Here is an 18,299-nt window from a genome sequence, read left to right on the forward strand (position 1 = left end):
GATCCCACTTGGTGCTACCCTATGAAGTCCCTGCCCCTCAATTTGGGTCACCTCCCGTGGAGGGGAGTTTCCAGTCCTAAGCACAATCAATAAAGAAGACTTTAAATGGCTGCAAAGCAGACAGACTCCAAAACCTGGGCTCCTTCAGTCCATTCTGTCCCTGCAGTTTGGGGAGAAGGGACAGGGAGAGATGCAGAACACAGAGTTTGTTCCATTTGGGCTCTCAGAGGCCAGAATTCCTGAGTGCGAATTGCACCCAAGTGCTTTGGATGGCTGCTGCTTCTGGAAGTAAATGATACTGAGCCACTAAATTCTTTCAAATCTCTCTTCAGCATGACATCAGTGCTGGCACTAGCATGTCTGTGTTTTGTTTCCTCCACTGCTATCTGCTTTTTCACTCTGCTTTTTGCAGTCCAAAACCCGCTACTATTGCTGCTGATCGGATTAAAACAAAATGCAGTCCTGCTGGAGACTTATGGTCATTTGGGGGGAGGAAATGGAATAAACTTGAATGTTCATGGGAGATGGAAGTGCAGAACCAAGAGTCCTCTCCAGCACAGATGTGACATGGGTGCGGATTTCTCCCCCTCTCGCTGCTGTGCCAACCCTCCTCCTCCTCACACTCTGCAGGGATTTCAGTCCATCCTCTGTCTTGGATAGAAAGAGGAATTAAAAAGGCTGTTGACTCCATAAGGAAGAAAGATGTCCATTAGGGAGAAAGTTTAATCTATCAAAGTCTTCTGAAAAGGCCTGTAGTGAATGCCAAGGTAATGTTTCCATAAAACTTGATGTTCCAGGATGACTGCTAGCTAAAAAATTAGTGATGCTGATACTCCGTTCTTTCTGGAGTTTGGGGCGGATTCAGATTCCTTTCCTTTGCCTGATGTGTATCAGCTTAGTTACTGGACATCTGTCTACCTCATTTGTTCTCATCGCTGTGGTACTGCCACTAGCCAAAGTATTTGATTTCTGTCTCTAGATGCCAAGCATTGAAATGGTCATTTGTTCCTCCTTGGGCTTCAGAAATGATGGGACCTCGATGCTTTCCTCATCCCACGGTCCTGGGGTCTGTCTGTTCCTGCTGGCAGTGGGAGATTTTATCTCTGGTACTTCCAGCCCGATACTGTCGGTGGCTGTCTGGGCTTGACGCAGCAGCCTCAGCTCTGTAGGAAGGTTGTCCTTAAGGTTCTTTCAGTGATTTGACTAACTGGTGACAACTCTAGAGGCTGATCTTCATGTAAATGCAGCTGCCCAAGGAAGCATGGAACAACCTATTCCTTTTTGTGGGAGCCTTGCTTGAAAAAGCTTGGGGTTGTTTCATAGGCTGTGAGCTTAGAGGTTGGTCTGCAGTGGTTTTAAATTGCTGTGGTGTGTCTCTGATTCTGGATGGGCTTCCACGTCTTGAGCATGTGGCAGAGCTTTTTGCTAGACTCTCGAGGCAATCTCGTGCAGTTAAATATGATGGCTTGATGAGGGTTTGATGAGAAGAGTAAGGCAACAACATCTAGAGAAACGAGCTTTGCATGAGCCTGCAAAACCAAGAACGCATTTCTGAGAATGCACCAGGCATTTTTGCTTGAAATCCAGCCCTGGAGACCGGGGGGACAAGGGAGGAGCTGGGTGTATAACCGGGCAAACAGCTCTCCTTGTTTTCAGAGTGTTTTGAGGGGGAATGAGAAGAAAACCTTCATAGAGATGTGAGCTGCCCCCAGCATGGCTGGGGAACAAAGCACGCGCTTCTGGTGTGCCCGTGTGAGCAGAGCAGGCACCCTGCTGGTCCTGCCAGCTGGTAATGGGCCAGTATCTAAGTAGCCTCAGATCCAGCGTTGTTATCTAATAAGTAATTTAGAAGCACTTATTTTAAGTCTCTCTCAACCATACATGCCCGCTGTTTCTGTATAATAGCTTTTTTAATTTATGATGTATTGAATGCCGTGGGGATAGTCACAGAAACCACTAGTAGTGGAGGGAAAAAAATGATTTTCTCCCTCTGTGTGCTGTCTGTTGCTTTTCCTGTCTCCCTCTCGTTGAAATCAGGCAGAAGCCCCAACATTTGACTGAGTTGGGGCTCTGCAAGAGGTCCCTGTGTGCTGCAGAACATGGGCAGGGGCTAAAGCCAGCAGGAGGCTCAGTCCTGCAGGGGCTGATCCAAAGCCTACCGAAGACAGTGCAGGGCATCCTGCTGACCGTGGTGCCCTTTGAATTGGTCTTATACGTATTGTACTTTAAATAACAGTGTTTTGTTCTAGGGCCCCAGTACATTGAGCTGCAGAGCTATATCAAGGTCTTTTATTGTGGTAGGGTCCAGCAAGGTGCAATTTCCTGTGTGATAACCACATACCACACCATGCCAATTACACTGATTTCCCGTTGTTGTCAGGTACTAACGGCATTCAGACTCCACTAGTTACAGAGGGTGCACGCTGTTCCTGCTAGATTGGGTTTCAGAACTGTCCAAGTTCCTGTAACTCCTGTGCTATCTACGAAATTATGAACCAAGCTGAGGATCCCTCATGTTCGTGCCCTGATGCAGGTCTATCCCAGTGCTTTGTGTTAATGATCTCCTTTATGTCTAGCCCCTATGAAAAGGCAAGTCCTTCCCGGGATGGAGAGGAGGCAAGTGGTGCATCTACAACATGGTCTGTATGAGGACATAGTTGTTGAGGTCTCCTGCTTGAGGCTGGGATGGGGTCTAACCCCCATGCCTCTGGATGTTTAACAGACTGTGCTTCTGGACAACGTCAGATATGAGCAATCTTCACACCCATTTGCATATTCCTGTAATTGCAGATGTAGCAAAGGGCTTGCAAATGGTGCTTTCCTCCTCCTTTGCGTGCAGAGCCTGGCCCTTGTTCTCTGAGTGTTCTGTGCTGTGTCGAGCTGGGTTTGCCTGTTATAATGGCACTCCTGGCGTATTGCTGCCGTTGAGGGTTTTTCAATGTAGTGGATGTAGGAAATCATAGAAATTCACAGTAGTACAATTTAGCTTTCTGTTATAGGAATGATGAAGGACAAATTGTTCCTCCCTGTGGGGGTTTTAGGTGCTGTTGTTGTAAGGCTTTTGTATTCCCTCTGCTGTGCAAAGCTGCTTTGGCACCTTGCAGCAGGAGATGCTTTGAGGCTGCGGGGCAGTGCTAGGCAGATGTGACACGCATCTCTGGTTGTGGAAGTCTTAGAAAATTCCTTGGATGAACGTCTGTTTGAGTGGCTTTTGATTGTCTCATTGTGACCCCTTACCCAAAGCTTATACTTGCTCCTGCCAAGACTGAAAGGCGGCTCTGTTATCTTTGCTGCTGATCTACCAGGAATGTTAACAAAGCTGCCTTGGAGCTGCCTAGGAGGAATGCAGTGCTTTTGCTCATGTGCCTGGCCATATGTGTGCACTGAACCCTACACTCTGCCTCTGTCATGTACAAAAGAATGATGCAGTAGCTCTTCCCCTCTCTTTCACAGTGGTAGGACCATATGCACGTACCCTCTGATATGCATCCTCTCTCCTATGTTGTTATTCTGCTGTCAATAGATGATTTCCAGTTCCCTCATCAGTAGTCAGCATGAGTCCCTTCCACCCTGCGCCATGCAGGCGCTATGCAGCCCCCAGGGAGAGCTACAAATTCACAAGAAGCACATAAAAAAATAAAACGGTGTCAGAGAAGCCTCCACAAGAGTACCGCCTTGGTTGGTGCCAGAACAATCCTGTTCTGCATCCCCTGCCAAACTTCGGTCCAAAGAAACATCTGCCATTTAACTCAGCTGGGGTATATTTTTCTTTCATTTAAAAGAGCGCCCTCATAAACATCACTTCAGCTTCTGGGAGGCACGCCAAGGATAACTCGGCATTGTCCTGCTCCTGGGTGAGTGGCAGCATGCTGAGCAGTCTTCACATTTCAGCTCGCCTCCCAGAAGGGTGGGTTTTTCCCTAAGCTCACCCATTCCTGCAGCAAGGAGCTGCTAAATCTAACCTCCTGGTGCTGCAGCTGTTTTGCACTATGCTGAGTAGATGGCTTTGGGGCCTTGGGCACTGCTCTCAGGTCTCCCTGCTTGTACCCCAACGTTTCTTACTCCATGTCCCAACCAACTTGGCAGCTCCTCTCTCTTCTTGAGAATTATTTATTTCAGAAATAAAGGAGGCACAGAACTGGGTGTTAGTTTATGCTAAAGAGAAGGTTCAAGAAGTATACAGCAAGCTGTACTGTTGTTTCATGTGTTGATCTCAAAGGACTGCAGTAAGGAAAGTAAATATAAGCTGTTCTTTATGGACAGGAATGTGGTGGTCCTTGTTCGAGGTCCAGACCTGAGATGGGACCTCAGCTACCCTGCAGGAGAGGCAGAGGGGACGTCCCCACACACTGTCCCTCCTGTTAGGAGCTGAGCAGTTTGAGATATGTTTTCTTCTGGAGGAGTTTGCTAACCCATAGGAGATGGATATACACAGCCCTTTCACATCCCTGCCTGGCAAACTCAGATACCCAAAGCAGAAGATGTCCTTTCCTCTGTGCACACCTTCTCATCTCACAGCTGTGCATTTAGGATTGCTGTAGGCTGATGTTTCCAGCTCCTCCCCTGGGCAAGCGCTTTTATAAAGGTTGTTGAACCATGGCACATGCGGAGAAGCCCTGTGAGTGGCAGTTTCTCAGCCTTTCAACACTGATTTTCAGGTGTAGCTTGTAGGCTTGGATTGGTTGTGGGTGGCTACAGAGGGCAGCAGAGCAGCGCTGGGCAGTGCCATGGATGCTTCATGATCCTGAAGCTGAAAATTCAACTTGTGTCTCCTAGAAGAAACAACAGCGTTTAACTAACACCAGGGTCATCTGACAGCAGCCTGCTTTCCTTAGCCAACATATGCAGGGTAATAGCTAATCCAGTTGGGCAGTGGTTTTACATGTCAGTGATGGATTTCCCTGACCAGCCAGAGAAGCCCTGAATACACCCAAGCAACTCTTCTGCATGAGCAGCTATTCGGAGAGATCCATTCATTTCACAGCAGGGCAAAAAGGTTGCTTTATTATTCATTGGGAGAAAAAAAAAAAGTGAAAAAAGATATTCGCTGTAATGACTGCGGAGGCATCTGTATAATCTGGCTCAGGGCAGAGCTGCTTTTGAAGACATTGGTCACATTTGTTGTCACCTAAATACCTGTATGTGCTCTGCAGGAGATGCTCAGCATCCTGGGGAGTTTAGATCCTAAATAGGAAAGAGGGACAAAGGTTGAGGGAACTTAGGGAACAACAAAGGAAGGGCAACTTTGATAAGAGAATCGTAAACAGAAAAATTGAGTGACTGGCATGGGTTTGCATGAAAATTCTGTGTGTAAGACCCTTTAACTAGAATTTGCTGAAGTTCAGCCAACTGTTTGCAGCACATCCCTGTTGTTTTTCTCTGTTCTGTGGGAATGCGCTGAATTTCCTGCTGTGGGAAAGGTACAGGAACCACCTCCTGTCCCTAGGAATGGTATTTTATTTTGCTGTGGTGGTATAGACTAAGCCTTTGCACCACCAAGGCTTGGGTTTCTTTTTTTCCCCCGATCTGAGAAAAATCCTGAAGCAGTTATTGGTGATTCTCAGCACATCCAGTATCTTCAGAAACTCCACACCCTGTTATCAAAGGCTCTGTGCTTCTCTTTTCAGTTAAGGATTTTAATAGTATAGTTCCTGTAGAATAGGAAAAATAAAATGTTTTGCAGGGGCTGAATATAGCTTCTGCATATTAAAAGTTACGGAAAAAGTTAAACTTTTTCCTTTAGCTTTATATTACATGGAGCTGCATGGATGGGATGGGGCTGTGAAGCCCTCTCCCAGCTCGGCATACCCCTTACATCCCAGCCCAACCTCCCAGGCAAGGGCAACCACAAAAATCAAGTGCACGGGGGTCATTGTGAGCACTGACTTTCCAAAATCCTATGTTTTGTCCTTCTGCATGGTGCTTTGGTGCCTGTTGTTTTTTCTTAGAGGTTATTTAGCTCCTAAGTCCATCCATTGATCAGGGATAAATGCATAAATAGAAGCTTGTCTCTTGCCGTGGTGCAGAAGTGTGGTAGCATTAGGGTTTGCTTCAGGGCATGTTCTGTCTTGGCTGGCCCAAGGACAGGTCGTTTTCAGACATAAGTTTCAAATAAAGAATTTTCAGACAGTAGGCAGTGAATCAAGCCCCAGCAGCTTACAAAAATGTTTTCTTCTTGAATTAGCTAAATTAAAGTGTAATCAGTCCTCCAGATAGCACTGATTAATGAGGGTTTGCTAAATGGGAACTGCTCTTACTATTTTTGGTCCATCAAAAAGGGCTGGGGACATGACAATGCTTTAATGAAGCCAGATGGCCAGAGCTGCTCTACTGAAATCCAGCCACAAAGGAGAAGGCTGGAACAGCACAGGCTGCTATGAGAGAAGGGAAGTGTACCGTTTTCTGATGCTCCAAGGATTGGAAATTCCACCTTATGTTATTTTGCATTGTCTCTAATGTGACTTGTGGGTAGACCTCACATCAAATACGGCAAGTCCTAGTAAAGGAATTTGTCGTTCATAAGATCATTTGCTATTTGCTGTCTTGATTGTTATTGATGTGGACAATTGAAGTTCATGTTTAGCAGAGTCAGAGTCCAAAACATTTTTTTTTTTTTTTTTTTAGCATAACTTTCTATAACAACATTGGCTCCAATGGAAATCAACTTGTTTGTATTTTTTAAAGGCTTTAGGGGTTTTTCCCCTGGTAAGCTCAGTTTGCACACAATAAGAAATTCATAACAGACTTTGTACTAAATTTAAAACCTAATTCTTCCGGAGATCCCATCGTGGGCTGTGATATATCTGTCAGCTCTGGGGCTCCCTGGGTGGCCTGGCCTACAACTTTCCCTTGTCTATGGCCACCTGCATGTTTCAGCCAACGCCATTTGGGATCCATCTGTGGCTGCTGATTCCCGTGCAAGTTGTCTGAATGTTTTGGCAACGTGCAGAACAAGGATGAAATCCACAAAACTCTTTTCCTCTCTTGCCTTCAGTGAAATTGCTTCTCTCATTTTGAAGTCAGGTCTCCAAAGCAGCTTGGCTGGAGGGATCTCGTAGTGCATCTCTGGTCCCACAGAGAGGTTTTCCTGGGGGCAGCTGGGGCTTGCAGTGCCTTTCTCACCAGTCTGGTTGCCCTCGGTACTGAGCCCTGTCCCCACTCTGGGAACAGAACTGAAATTTGCCTCCAAAGATATCACGGAGTGCTAGTGAGTCACCAGCTCACATCAACGTTTTGGATGCAGCAATTCTGTTTGTGTAATGCTTGCAGTTAATGAATTAATGGTGTTATACTCTCTTTCAAGCAATGAACTATAAACTAAACAAGTAATCAGCAGGAGGTTGGCTGGGTGCGTTTCCCTTAGCATTTCAAATAAATGCAAGCACAGGAAAAGCTGGAGCTGCACCGTTGCTATCCACGTGTGCTCAGATTTGTGCATTGGGATCAGTAACTGAAAGCAATCAAAGCTCCTTGCAAAGGAAAGCCTGGGGAAGGGGTGATTGCTGCTTTGGTTCCCAAAGCTCGTGGGTACCTGCTGCTGCTCTGCTGCAGAAGCAACCCTCTCTGCTCATTTTTCCTTTTGTGGCACAGTGATGAAGCGCTGGGAATCCTTGTAATGTTTCATCTTCAGTTTTACAGGACTCAAATGCCCTACTGATGCTGCTACTTGGCTACTGGCACTTGCCTTTCTTTTCTATGAGGATTAATTTATTCTGAGGTTCTGTCCATCAGTGGGTGCACCGCTTGTGCTGTCTTTGGCACATCTGCAAAACCAGGTCTGGGATGGTTTGTGGCTGGTGCTGCCGCTGATGCCAGCGAGTTAACTCTCTCCCAGGAGTCAGAGACTGGCTGTGTGACACAGGTGGTGCCTGAACCAGCCAGGCTGCTTGGTAGTCAGACCTGCTGTGATAAATCCTGCCCTGTGTTAGTGGAAGTAATTTTTCTCTATCATCGAGGCAGCTTCTTTCACTGATTTGGTATATATTTGCTGTTATTGTATTATTTGATCATATTTCTAGACAGCTTTATACCAGTCACAGCAGCTACTTGATGTGTAATTAAATTTAATGGCAGTAAAAATTCTGAATGCTTGAGTGTTTTGCTCTTTGAAACTAAATTTATGAGATTTGCACTTCCTCTTGTGGCACAAACATGAGTTCTGCTGGCAGACAGATGGATTTCCAGATGATAAACATTCAGACTGGATTTAGCAGCGAGCCTTCAGCTTGTGTATAAAATGCTAACTTTTTTTTTGCCTGCTGGATTCCCTGCTCTCTAACTGTGGAGCTGGGGTGTCTGTTCCTGGGAACAAGCAGTGCACCTCCTGCGTTTACCCAGCTGCTACAGGTCAGTCCCAAAGCTGCATGGAGAAACTTGCAGGAGGTTGGCTGGTGAGGTTCTCGCACACAGTGTGTTGACGTGCTTGTCCTGCAGAATTTTGTGTCAGTGGCTGCTTGAAGTACGGGCTGAAGGAGGTGAAGTAGCTTTGGTGATAGCGTGTGACAGCCTGATGGACTGCAGAACATGAGAGGTGATAAAGTGAGGGAAATATCTCAATTGTGAATGAGAAGTGGCTGGAGTGGCTGAACCATTCTTGCTCTTGGTGCCTCTCTGCACAGCTGGCATGTTTGCTTCTTGCATTGCTGCTGAGCTAATTACAGCTCCAAGGTCTCTTTGCTAACGAGTGATGAGTTAGTGGAGAGTCCACCGCTGGATGTGTACAACTAAGATTACATTTCCTCCCATGCATTTCTTTGTTAATATCAGCAATGGATTTACCTGCTGCTCACCACCCACTCAACCATGTATGATTTTTTTCTGCAACATTTGCAGTTGGCTCTCAGCTTTACTATACACTGGAAAATCTAGAATCAGCAACAAATTGCCTGCTTTTATTTTACCTCCCCTTTTGCAGCCTGCTTTCAAATATACCTCTCTATTCTTGCAGAATGATGTGTTCTGTGCTATTACACTGTTTCCACAATTATCTTGATTCCACCATGTTTCTGATATGCCCAAATCAACACCCTTAGCTGCAAACCAGGTGTAGCAGAGCAGAAGGGGAACTTACAGCTCAGGTGTTGAATTTAGAGATGCAAAAGCAATCGGAATGGTTTAGAGGTGAGACTTTCTCCAGGATGTGACAGCTCATGCAGGAAGGAGATGGCACAGCTCCAAATGCTACCCATCACAACCTGGCCACCTGCTGAACCCATGAGGTAGAGCTGGAAAGCATATTTTAACCCAGGCAGACCTTGCACATTTTGTAGTGTAAATGACCCAAAATATGGGTGACCATTTATTGCCCAGGTGCTTGGGTGCAGGAGCAGCTGTAGAGGAGGGATTGGGCCCTGCTCTGCACGTAGGAATTGGGCAGAGAATGGGTTCTGTGGTGCTCCCTGCCACGGGCACCCACCATGTCCCTGCAGGGTTTGGACAGATGGATGCACAGCACTGTGAGCTGTCCTCTGAGCAGTGCTACTGGAGCCCTGGGATGCTTTGTAAAAATCCTGTGGTTTGAGCAAAACAGAGAGAAGGCATCCTAAAAATCAAATCTAAGCAAACAGAGGAGTAAAACTTCATTCTGAAGTGAGAAATTGTGCTGTTTTGCCTCCTAAAGGCTAAAATGAGACAATTCAGTATTTGAGGGGAAAAAAAAAAAAAGATTCTTCAATTTCTGGGCAAATTTGCAAATAGTTTAAATAAACAGAAATGTCATCCTTTTGTGGCAAAGGCACTGTCCAGCTGAAAACCTTGCCTGGCCCCAGCTGTGCTTTGTGCCTGTTTCAGCCACCAGAGTGGGTACTGACCCTTCCCAGCCTGCAGAAGCACAGAAAGGGCTGGTCTCTGTGTCCTGGTCCTTTTGAACAGCCTGCACTGCTCTGCTTGCAACTAGACTTTTGTTGAATCTTAAGATGTTGCTAAATGCTCACTGGCTTAAACTAGCAAAAAATAAAATTAAAAATATTTATTTATGCATTATATGTATATTTTATATCTATATCTATATCTATATCTATATCTATATATCTATATATAATTTTATTTTTATTTTTATTTTTTTTTGCATTTTGACTTCTAGTGTCTGGAGCCAAGCTGGTGCCATCCAGCCTGTGGAGCACTGAATGCCCTGGGGATGGTGGGATTTTAAGACATCAGGTTGTTGAATTCACTCCTGTTCTCACTCAGTGGAGATGAACCAAGGAGTAAATATTAGGATGCAGGTGCAGGGGCATGGTCTGGGGTCAGCAGGCACACAGCCATGCGTGCACACATACAATTTCATATTCCTGTGATCTGTTTATACAAACCCAGTGGCAAAAATTAGCTCTCAGATCTGTGACTGATAATAGTTTTCTGCAAGGAGGAATAATTGCTTTATGGCTGTAATTAACAAGGAATTCATCTGCGTCTCGGAGGAGGCAGTTCCTCCTTTGGATTTCACAGGCACACCCATTTACATGCAGAGGCTTTTTTGGTTTCAGGAACAGGACAGCTGTCTGATGTTTAGTGTCTGCGTGGCTGATACCCCATAAGTTAGCTGGGGACATGGAGCTGAGGCAGAAGCTGCTTGTGAATAGCTCAGAGCCTTGCGTTTACCTGCAGACTTGGAATAATATTCCTTATTGTTGCATGTGCTGGATGTTTTGGGAAAAAAAAAAATGTTGTTTTTGCATCATAATTAGTAATGTAAGCATGGGAAGTGCAAGGCATGTTTCTTCCTGGGATTCCACGATGTATGGGGGGAAACAAGTACCGGGCTGATAGTCAACGGAAAAGGACTGATGGGGTGTATGGGACCAAAAGGCTAAAAAGCTGTTAAAAACAGTAAGAAGGTTGCAAAAGGTAAGAAAAACAAAGGGAGGAATTAAAGGGTAATAGCACTTGTATGAAACGAGTAACAGATACCTGATAGTCTGTGAACCCGTAGCACTCAGCCAGTGAGGAACCAGGGGATAAGAGTGAGAGTTAGGAAACAGGGTGTAGAGGATGTGAAAGTTGAGATGCCTGCCGTTGCAATCATGAATAAAATGTTACTTCGCTGGGGTCCTTGCCTGAGCCTGTGCTGTTGGCTAGTGAGTGTTTCACAGATGTGAATGTTTGAAGGTGGGGAGAAAAAAAAAGAGAAAATAAAAACATAAAAGCCAGCCTGGTGTGGGAATTGAAAGGCCTGAATGAAACATCTCATCTTTCAAGGAGGATCCAGTATTGACAGAAAGTCACCTGCAGTCATTCCCTGACTTGGGGGTGTCATTATTTCTCTTGCCTTTATTGTGCTGATTTGACAAACGCGCTGCCAGCCCCTGCGGAGAGCGCAGCGCTGGCTGCAATCGAGAGCTGGGGCTGGGTAACCTCTGGGGAGGCAGGGAGCCCCGGTCTCTTCCCTGGGCATGGCAGGACCTTCAGCATGGTCCCACTCCTGCTGTTTTTAGGGTGTTTGTTGGATGTTTTTGCAGTGGCAGGCTTGATGCGAATGTTTTCTGTGAGATGCATTGGTTGTGGTGGGCTTGGGGAAATTAACGGAGCAGTCCTGCTGGGGACAGGGGGTTTTGGCTGACCAGCTCTGGTGACAGATCCCCTCCTGTGCCTTTTGGTCATTCTTTGGCACCATTCTCATTGCTGTGCAAAGCCTGGATGAGCTGAGATCTTTCCAAACACCTTCTCTTTTTGACTCTGATCTTAGAAAATACAGACTCTGCTTTCCAAGAACTCAACCCACAGTGGCTTTCCTTCATAATGAGGGGAGCTGCTGGTGCTGAGCTTGGCTTGAGCTATTCCTGAGCAAGAAGCAGTTAAAATTGCAATCTCAAAAAGAAAGAAAAGAGGCCAAATTTTACATTGTCTTATGATAAAGACCTAACTACATAAGTGACCATGTTAACTGCCCTGAAGAGGAATAGGTGGTTAAAAACTAAATTCAATTCCTGTATAAGCAAATTCAGCTTGCTGCACGCTGGAGGATTGCACTGCAGTTCTGAATTTGCTCTTGAGCATTAGTCTGTGACCGGCTCCATGGCTTGGTTAGAGTTGTGCTGGCACTGCATCCTTATATCCTTGCTAACGAGGTAACAGGGCTAATGCAAGCAGAGGACTCCTGCACGGATGTTGGCAGCGCCCCAGAGAAGGGACTTTTAGACTCGCTGGAGAAGCGCCAAGCATCACGGAGGGGATATTTAGCCTAATGATGCTTTATCATCAGTGAAAGCCAGGACAGGCAAAGTGTTCTCAGTGCAGGCAGGACCACATTCACATTTTGTAGCAGTAAAGCAAAATCATCTGTGAACAGAACAAGTGATCTTGGTAATTAGGGAACTTTTGCTTTTATAATTGAGTGTATTAGAGACTTCTGCTAGCACAGCTCACCGGAGCTCACATCTCCTCACCCCCTCTTCTCCCTCTGTCCTTTCTCCCCAGACTCGGGGATGGAGGTCTGGTCTGTCTGGCTGTGTTTGATGATGCAAGCCCTGAGAACAACAGAAGTGGAGGTTCCTGATCCTTGCTTGAAGGAGGGAAGAGGGCAGATACACTGGCAAAGGAAACTGGAGCTGGAAACTGGAAAGCTTTCCACTGGCAAAGGAAAGGTTTGTCAAGGACAGATGATACTCCCCCCGTTAGTGCTCATGTTTTGGGGGTCAGTGCATGAGGGGATGCTGAGTGTCCCCTGAATGTGGCACAGTCATTGGAAGCCTGTCTCGTTAGCAGGAGTCACAATATACTGCAGCAGCTGCTCAGCTACAGACATCTGTGTGAGTTGAGCGTTAAGCCCAGCGCATACGTGAGAGTGTACAATAAATGTGAAGGCAACCAAAACCAGGACAAACACCCATGGACATTCCTCATCCAAGCTGTCCAATTCTACCCCAAATTCAAGCTGGATTGCATATCACAACCATCAGCTGCTTTGTCTTTATTTCACTGTTTTCAGTTCTCATACAAGTACTAATCTAGCATTACTGCTTTAAAAAGAACAAACTACAGCCATTCACGGGATAACATAATTTTAAACTCTGTGAGACAGCTGATACTATTAAAAAACATGGCCCTATAATAGGTTTTCATTATTGATAGCTACTTGAGGAGACACACACTATAAAATATAAAGATGAAAAGCGAAAGGCTATTTGCGAGCTTCAAATCAGTGGTGTTGGAGGAAATGGGAACAGACAAACGGCACAGCCTCTGGACTAAATGTGTGCACATTATGGAGCTGCTAAGGCTTTGCCTTTACAATGTACACTTTAAATCAAAGCAACATTGAAGTCAATATCGATTGTTCTTCGAGATGTGTTTTACCTTCAGGCACTGCTGTTTCCCAAAGGAGCATGAGCAAGAACGTATGTCTCTGTGCAGTGCTGGCTGCTTGTGGACAAAGATCTCCCCGAAATCCTCTGAAACCGATTTCTCCTTTGGAAGTACCCACTGCTGCTGCTGAGGGTCCGCTGTCTGTTCTTCAGGTACTCCCGGTAGTTTTTGGTGAGCAGGGTGTAGAGAAAGGGGTTGATGCAGCTGTTGCTGTAGGTCAGGCAGGTTGTCAGGTAATTAATGTTCTTCATCACCTTGGGAGATAGAGGGAAGGATTCGTAATACTGGAAGAGGAGCTGCCATATCCAGAAAGGCAGGAAGCAAGCCCAGAACACCAGCACGATCGTGAAGATTAAATAGAGCACCTTTTGGTTTGGCAGCCGCTTGGTCTGCTTGAAGGATGCTGTTTGTGACACCCAGTAAATCTTAGCTAGTCGGATGTAGAGGTAGCCAATGATTACCCCTGGGCCCACAATGCTGGTGCCAAAGAGGATGGTAAGATAGACTTTGTAGGACAGCTTGCTCCAGGTGGGTAGGCAGATGCTTTTGTTGTCCCTTTGCACCAGCTGGATCATGATGAGCATTGGGAGAGTGAGCAGCAGCGATACCAGCCAGATGACAACAGCAATGGCCTTACGGTAGCTCTTGGACCTCTTCACCGTGTCAAGGGGCTTCAGCACAGCAAAGTAGCGCTCTGTGCTCATGACTGTAAGGGTGAAGATGCTGGCGTGCATGGTGAGGAAGTCCAGACTGAACAGGATGCGACAGCCAATGTCCCCAAAGTACCATTTCTGGATGAAGTAGGTCCCAACAATGAAGGGGATGGTGAGAAGGTAGAGGAGGTCTGCCAGAGCGAGGTTGATGATGTAAATATACATGGAGGCAGATGACCGCAAGTAGTGGCACATCACCAGCAAGGTGTACACATTGCCAGTCACCCCAATCACACACATCAGGGAGAGGATGGTCCCGATGGTGCAGATGGCAATCATGTCCTCCACAGAACCAGAGGCTGGCACGCTGGCCCCGGTGGCATTGGTGGAGGCATTGGGTCTGATTCTGAACAGGCTGCTCTCGCTGGTGTCTGTCACCATGTAGGGGGTTGCAGAGAAGTGGCTCTCCAGCTCGTCTGTTAGGGACATCCTCCTGGCCTTTGAATGTCAGAGGCTTTGCTCATGCCACAGGTCTTCGGAGAGCTGTTCTTCCTGTTCTGAGAAACGCTACTGCTGGGAGCTGGTGAACCATTGCTCAGTGAGGTCTCATCCGAGGAAGATCTGCATCCTCCACTAGAGGAAAGACATCAGAAACCAACAGATTAGAATCTGCCAGAGCAACACAACCTATTGTTCAGAAGTTACCTGTCCCTGAGTATGTCTTTACTGCCTGCACATACCAAAGGTCTGCATTGAGGCCACTCATGCAAGGCTTATGCCGTCATTACGAGAGCACAGCTCTGAGGAGTGACGCTTTTTAGTGTGCATGGAAAAGAGAGAAGAGATCGTGCAGATATTTGGAACCACTTGCTGCAATCTTTAAAGTTAGTTTGGGGTTGGGGAAGAAAAGTATCCTTCCTAAATTCATAGTGCAAATGCTGATAAGCTCTTTGCTAAGCTCTTAACGTGAAGGAGTCCAAGACCCAAAAGGGAAAACAAACTTTGTATTTACCATTTGCAGCTAAAGGGAATGTATCACAGGGAATAGATGACAAAGTCCAGCATTTCTGCAGTGCTTTCCCTGAACAGCTTTCCTTGAATGAGAAGCTCCTGCTATGTCGTGACCTGCAGTTTCCAGTTGTCGAGTGATGGAGAAAAAAGGCATTTTCTGTACACAGCGCAAGCTGTAGGTTGTGCTGTGAGCTTTAGGTATGTGTAAACACGGTTCTTTTCATGTGCTCTGTCAAGTGTGAGCCCACAGATGTTTGTGTGCCCATGCAGAGAGGTCTATTTCAGACAGTCCTGTCTGCGAATGTGTCTTATGCAGCGGGCTGTGAGATTGCTCTGCAGCGCTTTAGGCAGGTAGTCACTCTTTGTACATGGGAGCTTTTGGTTAGCTCAAGCCCAGTGTTGTATAAATCATGACTGTTGCTTTGAATTTGTGCTGGCTTGGGGTGAAGGCAAAGGAATATCAAACCTGCTTCAGAAAAACACACGAAAAAGTATGTAAAACACTAGGATTTTAAGGCATAACGAGAAGCCTGTACCAACACAAAGGTCACTGCACACAAATGTTTGCAGTACATATTTTACGCAGCTCAGATTGTCTATTCATTTAGAAAACACTGTGAGAGCAGGTGCTGGACTGCCTTGTCCTTGTAGGGCTCCACAGGCAAAGACATCCCTCTGCCTGTTCCATGGGGCAGGTTGGATTGGTTTTATCGTGGGAATTTATGAAGTTGTGCCACTTTTCCCAGTGAATTTGGTGTCCCTTTGCCTCCACACCCACTGACTCCATTGCCATCTTCATCCTGCTTCCTCCTTGGCAGGACAGCAGCACCGTGCCCTGCTCCAGCTGTCCTTGGGTCAGAGACCCTGCCAGTGACCATGGTAGCACTAGAGGACAGGCAATGTTCATCCTCTTCATGACTTGCCCTCATTTTATCTTCTTCCTATTACCAGGTGATGGAGATTTCATGCAGAAAGTCTGCAGAAAAGAGGGCAACCTAGCACAGACAGATTTCTCCTTCCTTACTGGTTGGGATAGGGGTGCAAAAAAGGCAGAAACGCTACACGAAGCCCATCTCCCTCCCATGTCCCTCAGGTACACACATCCGAGGGGTAGAGGTGACACATGGTCTGGCAGTGGTCAGTTCTTTAGGAGGTTGCTTCTCTTGACTGATCTTCATCAGCTTCACTCAGCTTTTCTGCACCCTGCAAACCTGTATCTGCCTTCTCCCTGCCGTGCTGTGCGATCCCTCCTGCTTGGCTTTGGGCATGTGCAGCCAGCCCATCCACGCACCGGCTGGCTCCCTCATCGTCTGCCTCATCCATGCTCCTGTACGAGCTGTGCTGGCAGCACAAGCGTCAATGCGTGGAGGAGACGCAGATGCTCAGGGGCTCTGCCTGCTCCTCTGCCACACGGTCACCAGCAGGCTTGGTTGGAAGGGAAGAGCTCTGCACGGGATGCTCCAGCTAAGCCCAGCTCTGGTGATACGCAGCTCTCGGGCTCGGTTGGATTTGTGCTAGCTTGTTTTCAGGAGCAAGTTTCCGTGACCCAGGTGCTGGCTCTTTGCAGCTGCCTTACTTTGTGCTCTGGGCACTTGAAGCAGGTTTGTGTCGTGCCTGTGTTCATCGGTGCAGGTCCCTGTGTGACAGCTCCTGCTAGAGAGAGCTCCCGCACCGCGGCTGCCTGCTCTGCTCCTTCACCAAACCTGCATTTTGCTTCATTCATAAAAATACTACAGCACTAATTCAATTCAAACACTCCAGCTATCTGCAGGCAGAGCTCAGAGCTAGGCAGGTCCTCGTTCCTAGAGGATGAAAATTGTACAGATTGGGGAAACCTTGCATTGCTTTAAAGTTATTGGCATTGCTGCACTCAAACATGCATGCATACACACAAACACATGCAGACACACACAATAAAGAGCCTGCTCTTCCAAGCAGCCATTCAAAGTGTCTTACGGTCTAAGCAATTTTCTCAGCCATTCCTGCCTTTTCTTCTATGTTATCAGCACCGAGGGGCACCGTGCACATTCCGGTAGCAACGAACATAAAGGAATTCCTCCTGTTCAAACCTTGCTTTTATATCCAGCAGGTGAAGTTTCCTACAAGAAACGGAATAAAAATGCAGCTGGTACTTTTAAAGCTGAAACTTTAAAAAAAAAAAAAAATAAAATAAAATAAAAGAAAAGAAAAAAGAGAATCCTCCTTCATGGGAAGACAACGCCAGCTCCCTGTGCTCCGTCGCATCTGGAAAGGCAGCAGCAGAAAGGAGCGTGCTACCTCTCTAAGTATGTTTGAAATCTGTGCGCTCTTAATACTCTCATTCTCCTCCCTTCACTCATGCCTGCTATTTCTGTTACTCGGTGACGTTAGGCATAGCGTGGCTTTGACTGCAGCCGGCAAAGAGCCTTTTTAAAGCAGCAGTATTTGGATAGCTGGGGCTGGCTGAGCCCGCTCTCCCTGCCTGGCTGCGAGCCAGTTGGGGCTGTGAGGGGTCGGTGCTGTGTTCATCTCAGGGCTGGTGATAAAAGAGCTGTCCTGCCCCTCCTTATGTCATAGAGAAGGGCACAAACATCTTGTGTTGCCTGAGCAAAATCACTGTGTCTGGGCACAGTGGCTGGGCCAGGGAGGGTTAAATTCCTGCGGGAGGGTCGGCTACCCACGGAAATGGCAAGCTCCTCCATTCGGAGATCAATTCCAAAATGAAGCCAAAGTTTATTTGGGTTGGACAGCGTATTCACAAACGAATCTGTGCGGTGGTATCATGCACGACAGCATCTGAGATATTTCAGGCTGGCAATAACAAAACGCTGTCCAGGTTGTTTGGGGGTCGGCTGCTTGCCTTTCCCTGCGGTTCTCGAGGAGGTAAAGACAGAGCAAGATCACCCAAGCTCCTCGAAAACCTCATTGTGAGGAAGGGACTGGTGCTGAGAAATGCCAAAGCTAACTTGAAATTATTTAGTTAGCATCTGAATATTGGGTTGGTGACCTGTACATCATGGGATTGCTTTTCCTCACGGTTCCCTGCTCTAGCTCTGTGCAACATGGGGAATTGCTTCTGACGTACGGGAGGTGAGGAGCATCTCCCAGGGTCACTGCAGCTGGACGTGGGTGGGAGATACCCACTGCAGTTTCACCTGTTTTTATTCAGGTGGCTACTGAAAGGAGGTGCCAATTCCTGGCACGGGGCTCCAGGGAGGCAGCAGCTGTCCCTGGCTCTGCACTCGGGTCCCTGCTGCATTGCCCTGAGAAACTAAGAGCTGTTTCCTCCTCAATCTCTTTCTCTGGGTGCATGTGTTGTGTTGTCTCTGTTCTTGGTCTTTTACACTCCGCCTT

At 46.9% G+C, this 18,299-nt stretch overlaps 2 protein-coding genes across 14 annotated transcripts in view; one reads left to right on the plus strand and one right to left on the minus strand.

Annotated features, from left to right (window-relative positions):
- LOC311216963 (uncharacterized protein) overlaps window positions 1-18,299 on the plus strand; it is a 113,044-nt gene that overhangs the window by 22,831 nt on the left and 71,914 nt on the right. The window contains exon 1 of one of the 10 annotated variants that reach the window (XM_084298657.1): window positions 15,149-15,164. The exons of the other annotated variants lie outside the window; for them this stretch is intronic. The gene's annotated coding sequence lies outside the window, so the exon portion shown is untranslated. Of the gene's footprint in view, window positions 1-15,148; window positions 15,165-18,299 lie in introns of those variants that run through there. 10 annotated transcript variants of the gene reach the window in all.
- On the minus strand, window positions 12,884-17,440 carry LOC311216960 (urotensin-2 receptor-like). 4 transcript variants are annotated; one of them, XM_084298648.1, is made up of 3 exons: window positions 17,036-17,440; window positions 14,968-16,768; window positions 12,884-14,588 (listed from the first exon to the last, which is right to left on the minus strand). In XM_084298648.1, the coding sequence occupies exon 3, from the start codon at window positions 14,442-14,444 to the stop codon at window positions 13,296-13,298; it is 1,149 nt and encodes a 382-aa protein (XP_084154774.1). In that variant the 5' UTR covers window positions 14,445-14,588; window positions 14,968-16,768; window positions 17,036-17,440; the 3' UTR covers window positions 12,884-13,295. The 4 variants fall into 4 exon arrangements, with proteins under 4 accessions (XP_084154774.1, XP_084154773.1, XP_084154772.1 ...); XM_084298647.1 differs by having other exon boundaries at window positions 16,923-17,440; XM_084298646.1 differs by lacking the exon at window positions 14,968-16,768.

Source organism: Netta rufina (assembly GCF_964035555.1).
Source record: "Netta rufina genome assembly, chromosome: 19".
In the NCBI taxonomy this organism is placed as follows: domain Eukaryota; kingdom Metazoa; phylum Chordata; class Aves; order Anseriformes; family Anatidae; genus Netta; species Netta rufina.